This window comes from Delphinus delphis, chromosome 15, assembly GCF_949987515.2.
Source record: "Delphinus delphis chromosome 15, mDelDel1.2, whole genome shotgun sequence".
NCBI classification, from domain to species: Eukaryota; Metazoa; Chordata; class Mammalia; order Artiodactyla; family Delphinidae; genus Delphinus; species Delphinus delphis.
The window spans coordinates 65,694,805-65,713,601 of NC_082697.1; the positions used below are offsets into that span (position 1 = coordinate 65,694,805).

The 18,797-nt window shown below is 45.9% G+C and overlaps 1 protein-coding gene across 1 annotated transcript in view; it reads right to left on the bottom strand.

The window, feature by feature from the left end:
• PDILT (protein disulfide isomerase like, testis expressed) overlaps positions 1-18,563 on the bottom strand; it is a 36,835-nt gene extending 18,272 nt beyond the window's left edge. Inside the window, exons 1-2 of the mRNA XM_060033061.1 lie at positions 18,362-18,563; positions 3,744-3,950 (exon numbers count right to left, since the gene is read on the bottom strand). Of these exons, the coding sequence (XP_059889044.1) occupies positions 3,744-3,950; positions 18,362-18,563 (409 nt within the window). The remainder of the gene's footprint in view (positions 1-3,743; positions 3,951-18,361) is intronic.
• Between the last annotated feature and the right edge of the window lie 234 nt (positions 18,564-18,797).

Consider the following 18,797-nt stretch of genomic DNA (forward strand, 5'->3'; position numbering starts at 1 on the left):
TTCTGAAGCTATGATTTTTTTCCTAACTTTCTCAGTAGCTCCTGAGGGGGAACAGAATATGCCACCTCAAATTCTACTACTTTGGCATATTATTTTGAATTAAAGTTACTTGAGAAATAGCCTGTGCAAGAAGGATGTCTGACCCTCCATTGTCCCTTCGAAAGCAGGAAATAAATCTCCCATGTAGAGGTACCCTCCCTATACCAGGACGGTAGACTACATCCTTATCACCAGACATAGGGATTTAAGGTCAAGAAGGTTGTATAAAAAAACCTTGTTACTTCCTCACTAATTTGCTACCCCAAGCCCAAACACCTTTGCCTTGTCAATTCTTCACAACTTTATTGTTTCTTTGTCTAAAAGTTGCCTGTTTTGGTCACTTTTTTGAGCCTCGTATCTTTGGGACTCCTGTACGTTATCAAATTAAATTTGTTTTTCTTCTTTTACTCTTTCTTATGTCAATTTAATTATTAGACCAGCCAAAGAACCTAGAAGGGAAGAAAGGAAACATTTTCCTCCCCTACATCCTGTAGTGTCTGGCTCACAGTAGGTGCTCAGGAAATAGTTATGGGATGAATGGATGAGGGGAATGAATCATTAGATAACTCGGTTTGAGGGGACTTGATCTTGGACCCTCTTCTCTGGGATGGATGAGCTCCGTTTGCCCTTCTGGACCCCATAGGACCGAGATAGCTCTGAACTTGGCAAACAGCTTGTTTCTGAGTTCCTGCCAATCGGGCACTGTCCCCACTAGGCAGGTCCCTCTCCTGGTGCTCGGCTCTGAGCCTGAGGACACAGCGACAACCGAGGTATGAATGCCGTGTCAATGATTGACTGGGGCCAGAGCTCCGCTGCATATTTCCAGGCACAAGCTGTGAATGCAGCATTAATTGAAGGCCTGGAGGCAGCCTGAGTCCCCCTCCCTCCAGGGAGATGGCCAAGGTCAAGTCTCCCACCATCAGTCCTTGGAGACCAGAGGAGAACCTGGACTTGAAACAACAACGACTAAACCCCACCTGCCTCTGAGGGACGTTTTCATAAAAGTCACAGTGCAAGAGGCCAGTGAAGTACTGCCGCTCCCTTAGCTCAGGAAGTGCTGTCAAGTGGCAGAACTGGCATTAGTCATTCTTTTTAGGAAGTGAGAAATAGAGGCTGCTTCAAGCTCTCACAGCTAGCGCTCGTCCTAAACTCTGGGCTCTGGCTCCGTCCCGGCATCCCACTGCCTCTTTCCGTGGTTGGGGGTAATACTGAGGAAGAAGGGGATGGTCAAGCCCAGTACAAATATGGGCTGGCTCCTTAATTGTGGGGCCCTTGCAATTCCACCCCATTCAAACTCAACATATGCATTAAAAACCTAAGTGTTCCAGGCACTAGACTAGGGTCAGGAAACTAATAGTTTGAGGATAATAATAACCACATCTGCCGTTTACTTAGAGGACAGCACAGTGTACAGCAGGGATCAGTCAACTGTAGCCCATGGACCAAACCTGATCTGCCAACTGATTTTATAAATAAAGTTTTATAGGGACACAGCCTCGCCCATTTGTTTGTGTATGGCTCCTTTCTCACGGCATCAGCAGAGTTAAATAGTTTCAACAGAGATTGGTTTGTCAGGCCTAAAATATTTACTTTCTGGTCCTTTAGAGAAAATATTTGTGGATCCCACTGCTACTTAGCTGGGGAGTCTTGAGAGTTATTCCACTCTCTGCACCTCAGTTTCCCCATCTGTAAAAGCACCTCCTGTACTGTGTTATGACATCTGAGAAGGGACTAGAACAGTGCCTGGAACACAGTAAATGCTTCAGACATGTGCAGACTTATTCTTTCTTCCTAGGAACCCTTGGAGGTAGATGCCTTTACCATCCCTACTTTACAGATGAGAAAATCAGAATTCAACAGGAGGAAGTGATTGTTCCTCAGGTATGTAGTGAGGATTTGAAGCCGAGGTGTCCACCAGCTCTGGCAGCCTTTTAGGAGACCCCAGGAAATGAGGTGAGATTGGCCTCTGCCCTGTGCTGTCAGTTGAGTAGACAGTGAGGAAGAGATACAATTCTGTGAGATGAGATCTTTGAGGGGGAAGCACAGGCGCCGTGGGACCACAGAAACGGTGCAGGCACCCCGACCCAGGCAGTCAGGGGAGACTTCCTGGAGGAGGTGATAGTGAAGCTTCCTGAATGGCAGAGGAGGTTCCAGGCCTGGCTCCCAGCACAAAGGGAGCTCAGACAGTCTGGAAGTCGCTATGCCGTCACCTTCTTACCTCTAAGTGGAGTTGGACCTCACCTGTCCTTCAGGAGGCGAAGGCATCCCAGAGCCTGAGCCACTCCATGAGGAGATATGGACTTTGACAAAGTAACTTGGGGCTTCTGGTTTCTTCACAGCCCTCCCCCAAACCAACACATCACAAAGGGCTCCTCGCTTAGGGTCAGTGGGTGGCCATTGAGGGTTGTCACTCGGTGCATAGGAAGCAGCAGTTTTTGTCCCTTCTCTCACTCCTGCCCTCTCTCCCCATCTCTTTCTCTTCCCCTTGCACACACCAGCCTCATAGAAACCAGCTGGGAGCCTCAAGGCTCCAAGTCTTTTATGCAACCTGCCCTGAGGCTGGCTCTTCAGCGAGTCTGGCCTGTGTGTCTCACACCCCCTTTGTGTCCATTCTGAGAACTGCAAGGCATCCTGCAGCCCCTGCACACGGTGGCCCTCTCCCCCCGTCCCTTTGGCTCTTGTAACAACTCTCCAACAGGCTTATTGCAAACCTGCTAAACGCCAGGCCCTGAAAAATACAAACTCAGTGTTCTGAGATTCAATCATGCAACATACACGATGGGAACATTCTACTAACATAGTAAGGGCTGTGCTGGGCACTTCTGTGTTCATTAGTTTTATTCCCTCCATCCATCTATCCATCCACTGTGCATACGTTCATGCAACCATATATTTGACACTCTTTAAACTTAGGACCTGCTATGTGTCACACGGAAGCACAAAACTCTTCAAATTTCCACAACATCAGGATATGACACACGGTAGGTTCTAAATAAGAGTGTAGAACAAGTAGATGAATGAGTTAACTGAATGGAGGGCGATAGAGGCGGGAGGGTTTGGTAGTCACCCTGTCTCAAGCCCGTCTTGTTCTAGCAACTCCCAGTCTCCGTTTCGAGCAACCAGTGCTTCCTCGGCCTGGGACCCTGTCAAAATCATTCTAAAGTGGAAGAGTGCGGTGGGAGTGGGGAGATAGGTGAGTGGGGACCTCACTCTCTGGTCTCTATAGTTTATAAGCCATGTGCATCCCTATCCCACCTCATGGTGCCTCCAGAGCCCACCAGCTGAGATGCAAGCTGTGGTGGAGGCGGCTACACGTGCACCGAAATCTTTTACTTCCTTTAGACATAGAGCAGGGCCGTATTTCCCAGCCTTTCTGTTGGGTGGAGCGATATTCGCCATCTCCAGGCCTGGGCCACGGACACCACTGGTGGCGCCCCTTTGCCTCTCGGCACCAATAGCTGGCCAGATACAGAGGGAAGGGCAGGAAGCTCGGGGGTCCTAGGGGAGGACAACGTCACAGGCTGGAAGGGAGCTGGGTCCTTGAAAGACTGTGGGGAACAGAGTCCCCTCATCTCCACCCTCTGGCTGCTAACTGGGCTCCGTGCAAGCAAGAAATAAACTTGTAATTCTGCTAAGCCACTGAAATGCAGATGTTTGTGTTTCCATAGTTAGCGTTACCTTGATTGACACAGAAGTACCATTACCTTTGCAGCTGATGGGCTCCGATCTATTGCCCTCAAAAAACAGCTTCAACTCTGGGGCCTTCTTGACATCAAACTCCTTCTGAAGTTCCTTCTCAACCGTGATGTCCACTTTGCCAAAGCCAATCCCGTTCTTGCCTTTGCCCATGATCTCCACGGCTTTGCCCAGCTCCTCAGCTAAGTCCCTGGATTGCTCTGAGGATGGGTTGTCTGAAAGAGGCAGTATGAAGACAGAACTCACTAGAGCTTTTCCTGCATCCCTGTCTCCCAAGGAGGAGGTTTTGTCTGGCCTGCTTAGCTCCGGGGCTTTTCTGGTGCCCCACTGCTAATGGGTAGATTCAGAAATGTGACAAGATGTGAGACACACGGTTCAGGAAATTGGTCAGTTTGGGAGACACACATCAGGTTTCTTTGGGTTGGGTAACACTGGAAACAATACAACCTTGGGCAACTTAATCTATTGAAGCTCCAATTTCCTCATAGATAAAGTGGGGAAATAGTGGCTACCTTGTGAAGTTGTCAAAAGATTTATTTTACAATCAGTTGTATTGTGCTTATTACTTTCTAAGAGTTTTACATGGATTAAGCCATTTAATCCTCCTAGTACCATATGGGATAGGTACTGCTATTATTATCTCAGTGTTATAGATGAGGAAACTGTTGCACAATTGAAATGACACCTACTTGCCCAAGGCCCCATGGCAGCAGGAGGTATAGCAGGATGGGACCCACCCGCTCTGGCTCCGGAGTGCTTGCTCTCTAACCTCCACTGGGCATGTCCAACCCTTAGCACAATGCCTAGAACTTGGTCAGTACATAATGCATTCTTACTAGCACCATTATTATTGTAAAATTTCTATCAGAAATTATAGTGAGGGGGAGAGAAAGAGAGAGAGAGGGAGGGAATGAGGGAGGGAGGGAGGGAGAAGAGGGGAGAGAGAGAAGGGGGAGAGGGAGAGAGAGGGAGGGAGGGAGAGGGAGGGAGGGAAGGAGGAAGGGGGGGAGAGAGAGAGAGAGAGAGAGCCATCTAGTGGAAATTCCTGGACCTAACAGGCCAGTTTGGGCCCCTCCAGTTGCCCTGTATCTTTATGTAATACAGCAGGGGACTCTCTGGTGGAAAGAAGGCCAGATGTGGGAAGGGTAAGGATGGAGGGAGGCTATGATGACCTCCTACGCACTCAGCCCATCCCCTTGGTCTGGGGTGTTGAAGAGACCTGACACTATCATATTGCTGGGCAGCGGGGTGGCATTTGGAGTGAGGAGCCCTTTTCTGGAAAGAGCCTCAGGGGCCTGACATGTGATCCCAGCAGCAGGAGAGGTCTTCCTGGCCTAAATGGGGGCGGTGGGGTAGGGGCTAAAAGGCAGGCAGTTTTGCCTCCCTTCCTCCTGAGAGGATTGTGAAACTGCAGGCCCCTCGCTGGTCCCTCACCGACTGGTGTCTGCAGCAGGTGGGCCGAGCCAGGGCAGGGGGTCATTAATTCCCTTTCAAGCCAGAACAGTTTATCTTTTTCAAACTCCCTTGTCCATCTGGAGCATTTGGAAAAAGTGCAAATCACTTCCAATGCTATGGGCAAGTTCCAAGTCCAACAGAGAGGGCTTTTGTAAAGCAAAACCCAGAAGGCTAGGCCTGGGACAGCTGGCATACGCCCTATTGCCAGTCAGCACACCTGCTCCAGTGATGGATCCCGAAAGTGAAAGATCGTTTTCATTAAACTCCCAATCAAGGGACAGGAAGTGGGAATTTTTGCCTCTCTTGTAGATCGATGCCTTTCCACTGCCTGCTTTGTCACCATCATCGCCTTCGATACCCCCATCAATCACCACCAGCAGGTGCTGGCCTGTTGCCAGCCACTCCGGCCTGCAGGCTTCTCCTCTGCCTCCCTCGTGGACTCGGCAGTGCCTGGCTCAGGGCTGCTAATTGACAGAGCATCCAAATCAGAGTTTCTAAGGGTACGAGCTTGGGGCAAGGGAAACACTTGTCTAAACAGTGGAGTTTTTGAGGTTCCACACACAGCCCAGTGGTCTTCAGTGTCCAAAATGGAAGTGAGAGATAGAGGTTGTGACAGCTGGGATCTGAGAGCTGGATGGATGGGACCTAACAGTAATGGGATTCATTCACTCATTCATCTGACAAATCTTTTTTAGAACCTTCCATGTGCCAGGAAATGTTTTAGGTATCGGGGACTTAACAACAAACAGATTGATAAAAATGACTGCTCTCATTGGAGAAGGCAGAAAATAAACAAAATAAAGAAGCAGACTATATTCTATGTTAGATGCTAAGTGCTATGGAGAAAAAAGAAGCAGAGGTGGAAGTTGGGAGTGTCAGGGGAATGGAGTTTAAGTAGAGAGGCGAAAGGAGGCCTCACTGAGAAGGAACGTTTAATAAAGACTGAAGAAGCTAAGGGAGCAAGCTGTGTGCTTGCTTACAGGAGGGACAGAGTTCCAGACAAAGGAGCCATACGTGCAAAGGCCCTGAGGTGGGAGCACGTGCAACATGTTTGAGGGATGACGAGAAATCCATTGGGTCTGGAACAGAGTGAGCTGGGGTGAGGTCAGGTGACACAGGCCGTGTAGAATAAACTTTGGCCTTTCCTCCAAGGGTTGTGGAAATTACTGGAGGGTTTGGAGCTGAGTTAGATGTGATGACTTACTGGATTGTTCTGAACGTTATATGGAGATTAGACCAAAGAGAAAAAAGGAGACTAGCTGGAGCCACTGGAATAATCCAGGTGAGAGATAATGGCTTGAACCAGGCGAGCGGTGAGAAATGGTCAGAGCCTAGAGGGATCTTGGAAGAGTTGACAGGATTTACTGATGGATTGGAGGTGGAGTGTAAATGAAAGAAATCAAGGATGACTCTGACCTTTTGACCTGAGCAACCAGAAGGATGATGATGGTGATGATGATGGTAGTAATGATAACAAGATAACAATGTTTATTGAACACTTACTATGCCAAGTGCTTTGCTAAGTGTTACACGCATTATCTTGGTGAATCCTCAGAACAACCCTATGAGTCATCTGCTGTTACAGGTGAGGAATGTTAGACAAGGAAATGGAAGCCCAGAGGTTTCACAGCTAGTAAGCATTAGGCTGAGGGCAGCTCCATGGCTGACTGACTCCGAGATCCACGCTCTAACTGACCTCATAGGTAAGCTGGTCTGAAAAATGTTCCTTTTTTCCTGGAGGGGTGGGTTTCCCATCTCCCCTGCTCTGAGTGGTTCTCATCAAAGCAGATAGACTCTGGAGAGCCAAATCCACTCTTTACAATTTACAGTCCTATCTACTAGTTTCTGTCTTTTTAAAATTTGCCTTTAGGGCGTTGGAGCCTTGAATCCTGAGTGTGTAAAGGTGAAATGGATGCATACACCCCTCAGGTCTTGGTGCCTGTATCATGAGGCATGGAGACACAACTCAGCTGTACATTCATTGGAACCTGGGCAAAGCAGTGCCCAGTGGACAGTGGACAGGCAGGGAGCCTTTCGCTGGGAGGCTGAGAGCTCCTATAGGTATAGCCCTCCTCAGGTTCTAACTCCACCTAAGGTTCATCTTCTGGCATATAGTGGGTACTCAATTAACATGAATTCCTTAGGTTGTCTCATAAAACAGAGACAGTTATGGTGGCTTACAGCACCGGTGGTCCAGGCAAGGTGTTTTTTAAACATCCCTGCACTTCAGTTTCCTCATCTATAGAATGGGGGTGGTAATAGCTCCCATACCTTAGAATGAGCCTACATAGTAAGACAAGGTAAGCAAAGCTCGGGCACAGAAGTGCCCAATAAACTTTAACTATTATGATGACATGGGGGAAATCCTTGGTCTTGCTCTGACCAGATGCTCTCTGGGGAGGGAGAGTCCTATGGAGATATCAGGATCTTCAGCAGATCTTCTGGTTCTGGGGGAAGGAAGACAATGGTGACCAGCACCAAGTCATCCAACACAAGGCTGAGGCCTATTGTGTGGCTCTCCCGTGGGTTTTGGGGTAAACAAATGGGACCCAGGGTCGCATTAGAGTTGTCAGTGGCTCTCTGACTGTCTGCTTGGTGTGTAAATGTGTTAATGGCTAACGGACCTAGATCAATGTTTGCCTGGGTCTTTAGTAGATGACCCCAGTCTCCCTTTTCTGAGCAGCCAATGTGGGTCACGGTAGGGACTGATGGATGGGGGAGCTGTGAGTGTAGGGACTGGAGATTAGCTGCCAGCACAGGGAGCTGGAGTCTGCATTTCTTTAGACTGTGGTTCTCAACAGGGCATCTTTGGCCATATCTGGAGACATTACTTGTTGTCACATCTGGAATTCTACTGGCATCTAGTGAGTAAAGGCAAGGGATGCTACTAAATACCCTACAGTGCAGGGACACCCTCCTCACATCACACACACACACACACACACACACACACACACACACACAGCAAAGAATTAGCCAGCCAGGCAGGGTCTTGGTGCTCCGGCCGGGTGTCAAGCCTGAGCCTCTGAGGTGGGAGAGCCGAGTCCAGGACACTGGGCCACCAGAGACCTCACAGCCTCATGTAATATCAATCGGCGAGAGCTCTGTCAGAGATCTCTGTCTTAACACTAAGACCCAGCTCCACCCAACAGCCAGCAAGCTCCGGTGCTGGACGCCCCATGACAAACAACTAGCAAGATGGGAACACAACCCCACCCATTAGCAGAGAGCTGCCTAAAGTCATACTAAGTTCACAGACACCCCAAAACACAGCACCAGGTGTCGCCCTGCCCACCAGAAGGACAAGATCTAGCCCCAGCCACCAGAACACAGGCACAAGTCCCCTCTACCAGGAAGCCTACACAAGCCACTGAACCAACCTCACCCACTGGGGGCAGACACCAAAAACAATGGGAACTACGAAGCTGCAGCCTGTGAAAAGGAGACCCTAAACACAGTAAGTTAAACAAAATGAGAAGACAGAGAAACATGCAGCAGATGAAGGAGCAAGGTAAAACCCCACCAGACCAGACAAATGAAGAGGAAAGACAGTCTACCTGAAAAAGAATTCAGAATAATGATAGTAAAGATGATCCAAAATCCTGGAAATAGAATGGAGAAAATACAAGAAACGTTTAACAAGGACCTAGAAGAACTAAAGAGCAAACGAACAATGATGAACAACACAATAAATGAAATTTAAAATTCACTAGAAGGAATCAATAGCAGAAAAACTGAGGCAGAAGAATGGATAAGTGATCTGGAAGATAAAATAGTGGAAATAACTACCACAGAGCAGAATAAAGAGAAAATAATGAAAAGAATTGAGGACAGTCTCAGGGACATCTGGGACAACATTAAACACACCAACATTCATATAATAGGGGTCCCAGAAGAAGAAGAGAAAAAGAAGGGCTCTGAGAAAATATTTGAAGAAACTATAGTTGAAAAATTCCCTAACATGGGAAAGGAAATAGTCAATCAAGTCCAGGAAGCAGAGAGTCCCATACAGGATAAATCCAAAGAGAAACACACAAAGACACATATTAATCAAACTATCAAAAATTAAATACAAAGAAAAAATATTAAAAGAAGCAAGGGAAAAGTAACAAATAACATACAAGGGAATCACCATAAGGTTAACAGCTGATCTTTCAACAGAAACTCTTCAAGCCAAAAGGGAGTGGCAGGACATATTTAAAGTGATGAAAGGGAAAGACCTACAACCAAGATTACTCTACCCAGCAAGGATCTCATTCAGATTCGACGCAGAAATTAAAACCTTTACAGACATCAAAAGTTAAGAGAATTCAGCACCACCAAACCAGCTTTACAACAAATGCTAAAGAAATTTCTCTAGGCAGGAAACACAAGAGAAAGAAAAGATCTACAAAAAAAAAAAAAAACCAAAAAATAATTAAGAAAATGGTGATAGGAACATACATATCAATAATTACCTTAAATGTAAATGGATTAAATGCTCCAACCAAAAGACACAGACTAGCTGAATGGATACAAAAACAAGACCCATATACATGCTGTCTGGAAGAGACCCACTTCAGACCTAGGGACACATACAGACTGAAAGTGAGGGGATGGAAAAAGATATTCCATGCAAATGGAAATCAAAAGAAAGCTGGAGTAGCGATACTCATATCAGACAAAATAGACTTTAAAATAAAGACTATTGCAAGAGACAAAGAAGGACACTACATAATGATCAAGGGATCGATCCAAGAAGAAGATATAACAATTGTAAATATTTATGCACCCAACATAGGAGCACCTCAATACATAAGGCAAATGCTAAGAGCCATAAAAGGGGAAATCGACAGTAACACAGTAATCATAGGGGTCTTTAACACCCCACCTTCACCAATGGACAGATCACCCAAAATGAAAATAAATAAGGAAACACAAGCTTTAAATGATACATTAAACAAGATGGACTTCATTGATATTTATAGGACATTCCATCCAAAAACAACAGAATACACTTTCTTCTCAAGTGCTCATGGAACATTCTCCAGGATAGACCATATCTTGGGTCACAAATCAAGCCTCGGTAAATTTAAGAAAATTGAAATTGTATCAAGTATCTTTTCCAACAACACTGTGAGACTAGATATCAATTACAGGGAAAAAACTGTAAAAGATACAAAGACTTAGAGGCTAAACAATATGCTACTAAATAACCAAGAGATCACTGAAGAAATCAAAGAAGAAATTTTAAAATACCTATAAATAAATGACAATGAAAACACAACATCCCAAAACCTATGGGATGTAGCAAAAGCAGTTCTAAGAGGAAGTTTATAGCAATACAATCCTACCTCAAGAAACAAGAAAAATCTCAAATAAACAGCCTAACCTTACACCTAAAGCAATTACAGAAAGAAGAACAAAAAATCCCCAAAATTAGCAGAAGGAAAGAAATCATAAAGATCAGATCAGAAAGAAATGAAAAAGAAATGAAGAAAATAATAGTAAAGATCAATAAAACTAAAAGCTGGTTCTTTGAGAAGATAAACAAAATTGATAAACCATTAGCCAGAAAAAAAGGGAGAAGACTCAGATCAACAGAATTAGAAATGAAAAAGGAGAAGTAACAACTGACACTGCAGAAATACAAAGGATCATAAGAGATTACAACAAGCAACTATATGCCAATAAAATGGACAACTTGGAAGAAATGGACAAATTCTTAGAAAAGTACAACCTTCCAAGACTGAACCAGGAAGAAATAGAAAATATGAACAGACCAGTCACAAGCACTGAAAGTGAAACTGTGATGAATGCAAGAATTCTTCAATATATGCAAATCAATCAATGAGATACACCATATTAACAAACTGAAGGATAAAAACCTATGATCAGGGGCTTCCCTGGTGGCAGAGTGGTTGAGAATCCGCCTGCCAATGCAGGGGACACGGGTTCGAGCCCTGGTCTGGGAAGATCCCACATGCCACAGAGCAACTAGGCCCGTGAGCCACAACTACTGAGCCTGCGGGTCTGGAGCCTGTGCTCCACAACAAGAGAGGCCGCGAGAGTGAGAGGCCCGTGCACCACGATGAAGAGCGGCCCCCGCTTGCCGCAACTAGAGAAAGCCCTCACACAGAAACGAAGACCCAACACAGCCTAAAATAAATATAAAAATAAATAAATAAAAAATTTTAAAAAAAACCTATGATCATCTCAATAGATGCAAAAAAAGCTTTCAACAAAATTCAACACCGATTTATGATAAAAACTCTCCAGAAAGTAGGCACAGAGGGAACCTACCTCAACATAATAAAGGTCATATACGACAAACCTACAGCCAACATCGGTTCTCAGTGGTGAAAAACTGAAACCATTTCCTGTAAGATGGGGAACAAGACAAGGTTGCCCACCCTCACCACTATTATTCAACATAGTTTTGGAAGTTCTAGCCACGGCAATCAGAGAAGAAAAAGAAGTAAAAGGAATCCAAATCAGAAAAGAAGAAGTAAAACTGTCACTGTTTGCAGATGACATGATACTATACATAGAGAATCCTAAAGATGCTACTTTAGGATTACAGAAAACCACTAGAGGTAATCAATGAATTAGGTAAGGTAGCAGGATACAAAATTAATACTCAGAAATCTCTTGCATTCCTATACAGATAAACCCACGCACATATGGTCACCGTATCTTTGACAAAGGAGGCAAGAATATACAACGGAGAAAAGACAGCCTCTTCAATAAGTGGTGCTGGGAAAACAGGACAGCTACATATAAAAGAATGAAATTAGAACACTCCCTAACACCATACACAGAAATAAACTCAAAATGGATTAAAGGCCTAAATGTAAGGCCAGACACTATCAAACTCTTAGAGGAAAACATAGGCAGAACACTCTATGACATAAATCACAGCAAGATCCTTTTTGACCCACCTCCTAGAGAAATGGAAATAAAAACCAAAATAAACAAATGGGACCTAATGAAACTTAAAAGCTTTTGCACAGCAAAGGAAACCATAAACAAGACGAAAAGACAACCCTCACAGTGGGAGAAAATATTTGCAAATGAAGCAACTGACAAAGGATTAATCTCTAAAATATACAAGCAGCTCATGCAGCTCAATATAAAAAAAAAACAAAAACCCAATCCAAAAATGGGCGGACAACCTAAATAGACATTTCTCCAAAGAAGATATACAGATTGCCAACAAACACATGGAAGGATGCTCAACATCATTAATCATTAGAGAAATGCAAATCAAAACCACAATGAGGTATCACCTCACACTGGTCAGAATAGCCATCTTCAAAAAATCTACAAACAATAAATGCTAGAGAGGGTGTGGAGAAAAGGGAACCCTCTTGCACTGTTGATGGGAATGTAAATTGATACAGCCACTATGGAGAACAGTATGGAGGTTCCTTAAAAATGCTAAAAAGAGAACTACCATACGACCCAGCAATCCACTACTGGGCATATACCCTGAGAAAACCATAAGTCAAAAAGAGACATGTACCACAGTGTTTATTGCAGCACTATTTACAGTAGATCTGGAAGCAACCTAAGTGTCCATCAACAGATGAATGGATAAAGAAGATGTGGCACATATATACAATGGAATATTACTCAGCCATAAAAAGAAACGAAATTGAGCTATTTGTAGTGAGGTGGATGGACCTAGAGTCTGTCAAACTGAGTGAAGTAAGTCAGAAAGAGAAAAACAAATACTGTATGCTAACACATACATATGGAATCTAAAAAAAAAAAAATGGTTCTGATGAACGTAGGGGCAGGAAAGGAATAAAGACGCAGATGTAGAGAATGGACTCGAGGACACAGGGAGGGGGAAGGGTAAGCTGGGTCGAAGTGAGAGAGTAGCATTGACATATATGCACTACCAAATGTAAAACAGATAGCTAGTGGGAAGCAGCTGCATAGCATAGAGAGATCAGCTCGGTGTTTTGTGACCACCTAGAGGGGTGGGATAGGGAGGGTGGGAGGGAGACGCAAGAGGCAGGGGATATGAGGACATATGTATACGTATAGCTGATTCACTTTGTTATACAGCAGAAACTAACACAACATTGTAAAGCAATTATACATCAATAAAGATGTTTAAAAAAAGGGGGGGCATTAGCCAGCCAAAATATCAATAGTGCTGAGGACGAGAAACCCCACTTTAGAACAAGTTCAAGATCAAGCATGGAAAAGGATTCTGAGAATAACCCTCTCTCCATTCCATAGGGTGATTTATAGTGTACAGATGTGCTCACAAGTGATAAGGACTTCAGGGTGGTCTCCAACCCCTTCTAGTTCCTCAAGGGCCAGCTAACAAATTTCTCTGACCATTGCAGTGACCTACAAGCCCCTAAAGACTCTGCTCCTCACTCTTCTGATCTTATTTCCCACTACTTTTCAACAACTCAGCTTAGCCACCCTGCAGATTCCCACCTCAGGGCCTTTGCACTTGCTACTCCCTCTGCCTGAAATGCTCTCCTGGAGGTTGCTGCTTTACTGCCTTCAGGTCTTTGTTCAGTTGTCACCTTCTCAGGAAAGCCTTCCCTGGCCACCCTGGCCACAACAACAGCCGTACCTCCACCCACTCCTTGCACTCCCTAAGAGTTCTGCTTTTTCTCCATAGTACTTTTACCCTGAAGATATGCTACCTTTTTTACTTCTTTACCAGTTTATCTTGAGTCTCCCCTCTCTGGGATAAAAGTTCCATAAAGCAAGGATGTCTGTCTGCTTTGTTCACCGCTCAGTGCCTAGAATATATCTGGTATGTAATAAGTATTCAATAAATGTTGAGTGCATGAATGAATGTCTCAATTACCAGCACAGTTTAAGATGGATTGAGTGTTAGACCTGCTCTGAAATGTAAGACAGGGACAATGAGACCAAGCCCTGTGCCTGGAATACAGGTCTCAGTAAATGGTCGTCCCCATCATCACCACTGTGGTCCTCATTATCATTCTCATTCACCATCTACATCATCATCTAACCTGCTCCCAGGGCACAATCTTGCCACCTCTGCTTTAGGGATGATTACTAATTACTAATTAATGAACCCAGAAGCAGCTCTTGTTAAGTCTCATTTTGACCTCTCTCTGCTAAACGTAGCCTTCCCTTTTCTCCTGTCTCATTCATGGGGAACATCGTGGGCCAAAGGAAAGCTCATTTATTCATTCAGCATCTCCTCAGGCCTGCCACGCTCCAAGCACAATCCCAGATGTTAGCAGTCAAGAGATGAATAAGGGCTTCCCTGGTGGCGCAGTGGTTGAGAGTCCGCCTGCCGATGCAGGGGACACGGGTTCGTGCCCTGGTCTGGGAGGATCCTGCATGCCGCGGAGCGGCTGGGCCCGTGAGCCATGGCCGCTGAGCCTGCGCGCCCGGAGCCTGTGCTCCGCAACGGGAGAGGCCACGGCAGTGAGAGGCCCGCGTACCGCAAAAAAAAAAAAAAAAAAAAGCATTTTCAATACAGTGTGGCAAATGCTATGAAAAGGAGTGTGCAGAGGGCTGAGTGAGCGTGGGAGGGCCTAGGTGGGAGTAAGGTGGACACAGCCTCTTGACAGAGCAATTCCATGAACTTAAACCTCACAATCCAGGTGAAGAAGTTCAGGAAGAACACTACAGGTGGAGGGAACTGCAAGTGTAAAGGCCAGGAGGCCAATGCCAGGGTGACCTACCTGGTGGCCACACTCAGAGTGCAGAGCACAGAGTTCAAGTGGAGTGGAGAAGGAGGCCTGGTTAGGTCAAGCAGAGGACATTTTAGCCGTGTTAAGGAGTTTGGGGACTTAGAGAATCTTTGGGGGTTTTTAATCAGGGAGTGACCCAATCAGATTTGCATTTTAGAAAACAAAATTTCTCTGGGTACACTGTAGAGATGGCACTGGAGGGGGAAGGGAGACCATCTAGAAGATGCTGCAGTGGTTCGTGGCGGGGAATGGTGAGGCCAGAACTAAGGCCATGGCAGGGGATGGGGAGAAATAGTGATTGCAGAGGGCTTCAGGAAGTGGTTTCAACAGGATTTGGTGACGATTAGAGACGAGAGTAGAAAGGAGTTAAGAATGATCTTGGATTTCTGACTTTGACATCATGTGGATAACAGTGCTGTCAGTCAAGACAGGACGTGAGCAGAAGCTTGTCGTTGGAGCAAATCAAAGATGCTGAGGTCTATTTTGGACACGCATGGCATTGAGATGTGCGAGGGATATCCAAGAGCAAAGATCACCCTGGGTGTTGGCTCTTGAGCCTGGGGTCCTTGGAGAGCTGAGAAAGTGGGCAGCAGCTAAGGATTTGAGAGTTACCAGAGCAGTAGTTCCCCGGAGACAATATTGGAAAGACCTATTTGTAAAAAGCCATTTACTCCTGGAAAAAAAGCTTTTATAATGCTTGCCCCAAGTCATTCGTTTTTCCAGAGGTGACTTGAAAGGGTCTGCCAGCTTTTGAGAATTCATTTTGATTTAAACTGTGTATTTGAAGGCATCGAATATTCAAATGAAATGAGTTGGAGTGTCTTTTAGACAGCATCTCTGCTGGTGTTCACCGCTTCGAAATACCTGCTGGTGGGAAGGCTTTAAATTTAAACTATTCAAATTGGTTGTGATCAAGTGCAATTAAAGTATATAAGGTGGATTAGCTTCCTTTGTAGCCCCAGGTTCGATGTCAATCCAATCCCTAAGTTACAAGACAACAGTTAACGCCCCAAAGAGCCATGAACTTGCCCTGCTGCCCTGATTAAAACACGGTAGTCAGGACTTCCCTGGTGGCACAGTGGTTAAGAATCTGCCTGCCAATGCAGCAGACATGGGTTCGATCCCTGGTCCGGGAAGATCCCACATGCCACGGAACAGCTAAGCCCATGTGCCACGGCTACTGAGGCTGCGCTCTAGAGCCTGTGAGCCACAACTACCGAAGCCCCTCACCTAGAGCCCGTGCTCCGCAACAAGAGAAGCCCGCGCCCTGCAATGAAGAGTAGCCCCCGCTCACCGCAACTAGAAAAAGCCCACGTTCAGCAATGAAAACCCAACACAGCCAAAAATAAAAACAAATAAATAAGTTCATTAAAAATAAACAGAGTAGTCACGGGCAGAGCTTGCATTCTCACACGGACAGGATAGGTTACCCAGGCTTGGCGACCTGCTGTGCCATTCTGGAAGGTAAATGAGTGTCGCGATGTGTGTTGTGTCGTGCAAAGTATGTGGCTCTAAATCCTTCTGAGGGTCTGAGGGTCTAGCATTCAGGGTTTAAGGCTGCAGCAAAAAAGAGAAGATGGCTTAGATGTCTGACCTGTGCAAACCATTAACTCGTAATCCACAGCAGGTAGAGCAGCTGCAGAGTTCTCAGTTCTTCTGAGAAAGCAACCATAAAACAAACGTTCAAGTAGTGGCCCAAGCCTTGGTGTGGATGAGGGATGCAGGGAACCAGCTGGAGGAGTAGTTCAGCAAAGTGGAAATCATGTCCTGCTCACAGGCTCGTGTAAAGAAAGTGGCCCAAACTGGATCTCCCCTAGGTCTTGCTCCGTGGGCTTGAAGTAAAATTAGGCATGCATCCTGACACTTTGAAGGAAACAAACCATTAACAGCCTGAGCTGGATGGAAGTCAGAGGCTTGGAACTATTTTGATGGAACTTTACACAACAGCCATGCTCCACATTGGATGGAGGCAAAATGACCCAATTAGATTTTCCCTTCTGTGAACTACCAAGGTTCAGGGCACAACAAGAATGTTTTTGTTCTATGTTGCTATGAAGTAGCTGCACAAGCCAGCTGAGGAAGCACTGGGATCCATGGTAACTGCTGATACTGTCACTTACCCGGCTCCCCCACTGAAGGGGCGTCACTCGGAGAGAATGTATCAAATGAGAAGAGACAAAGATTGAGCAAGGAGCTGGGAGGCCTGAATTTCAGGCAGGGGACACAAACTCAGATACTAGAGGAGTGAGGCAGGGGTGTGACTGTGTGGGATTGGCTTATCCAGCCAAGATGTGGTAAACTGACAAGTATGTTTTCTGATCAAAACGGGAAATCGTTATTCAGCGCCAGCCAACTGTCACATTGCAGGAATGTAAGCCAGTGCTTCCAGAACTTTTGTTTTTTCAAGAGCAGATGTAAATTCAATTTCAATTGTGAAATGTCCCGAAATAGGGAGACAAATAGTGGCGCCACACTGGGTCACTGTGAGGATTATATGACATTTACTGGGCTATAAGGACAGTGCCTGGCCCACAGTAAGTGCTCACTATGTGACTGTTAGGAAAACCCCTTCTACCCTGTCCCAAGGCACAGACAGGTCTGTGCCAACGTCTCAGGAAAAAGAAGTCTGTTCTCTCTATCAAAATGCGGGCTGATGCAAAGCCTAAAGAATAAGTGTGGGCATGCAAACTTCAGACAGTAGAGGTAATGATCTAAAAGTCTTTCTCAAGAGCGTGCCCATAACCGTGTCCCAGCAACTTAACACGTGATCTTATTTAGTCTTCACAGTCATCCAGTGTGGCCCTTATGTTCACGCCCATTTTACAGAGGAGAAAACTGAGGTTCAGAATAGTAAAGACACCTGAGGGTAAATCCTGGCTTCTTGCCTTCAGTGGGACAGAGGAGCCAGATACAAATCAAGACAAGAGTGGCAACATAGTATCTTGCAAATTGCTTAATTTCCCTGGACCTCAGTATTCTCATCTGTAAATTGAGGATGACATTGTATATATTATTTTTAAAATTATTATTAAAACGTGTTCTCATGTGTTTAGCAATATTTAAAACTCCTCTGGGGACTTCCCTGGTGGCACAGTGGTTAAGAATCCGCCTGCCAGTGCAGGGAACACGGGTTCAAGCCCTGGTCCGGGAAGATCCCACCTGCCATGGAGCAACTAAGCCCATACGCCACAACTACTGAGACTGTGCTCTAGAGCCCCCAAGCCACTACTACTGAGTCCACATGCCACGATGACTGAAGCCCGCGCGCCTAGAGCCCGTGCTCTGCAACGAGAAGCCACCACAACGAGAAGCCCGCGCACCACAACGAAGAGTAACCCCTGCTTGCCGCAACTAAAGTCCGCGCACAGCAACGAAGACCTAGTGCAGCCAAAAATAAATAAATAAATAAAACTCCTCTTGCTGCCAGGAGAAAGGGGGCAGGTCTCAGCCCACCCATCACCCACTGCCCAGGAGTGAGGGACACTCACGGAAGAGCACCATCAAGAAGCGGGTCTCATTCAGCATCTGGGTCAGGCCGGCAGGTGTTAGCACCATCAGGTTTTTCTCCACCAGGATGTGCAAGGGCTGGGACATGTTGATGTTGGCTTCCTTGACGTCCACCTCTGGTGAGCCCTGGACAGTGCCAACACAAGAGGCCACCAGCAGCAGAGACATCCAGAGCAGCTCCATTGCTGTCCTGCAGGGGCAGGAACAAGAACAAGAACCCTTATCAACACAGGTGGCGGGTCCCCATGTCATCACTCCCTCCGCATCTCCTTCCCTGCCAGGTCAGTCCTGATGTGGAGAACATAGCCTGAGCATGTCCCACTGCCCCCCCTAGCAGTGCCCACAGCTCAGCAAAGCAAGCTGGCAAAGGAGAGGCAAAGCGTTAGGTTAACCTCAGGGCCCACGGAAACGGCGCAG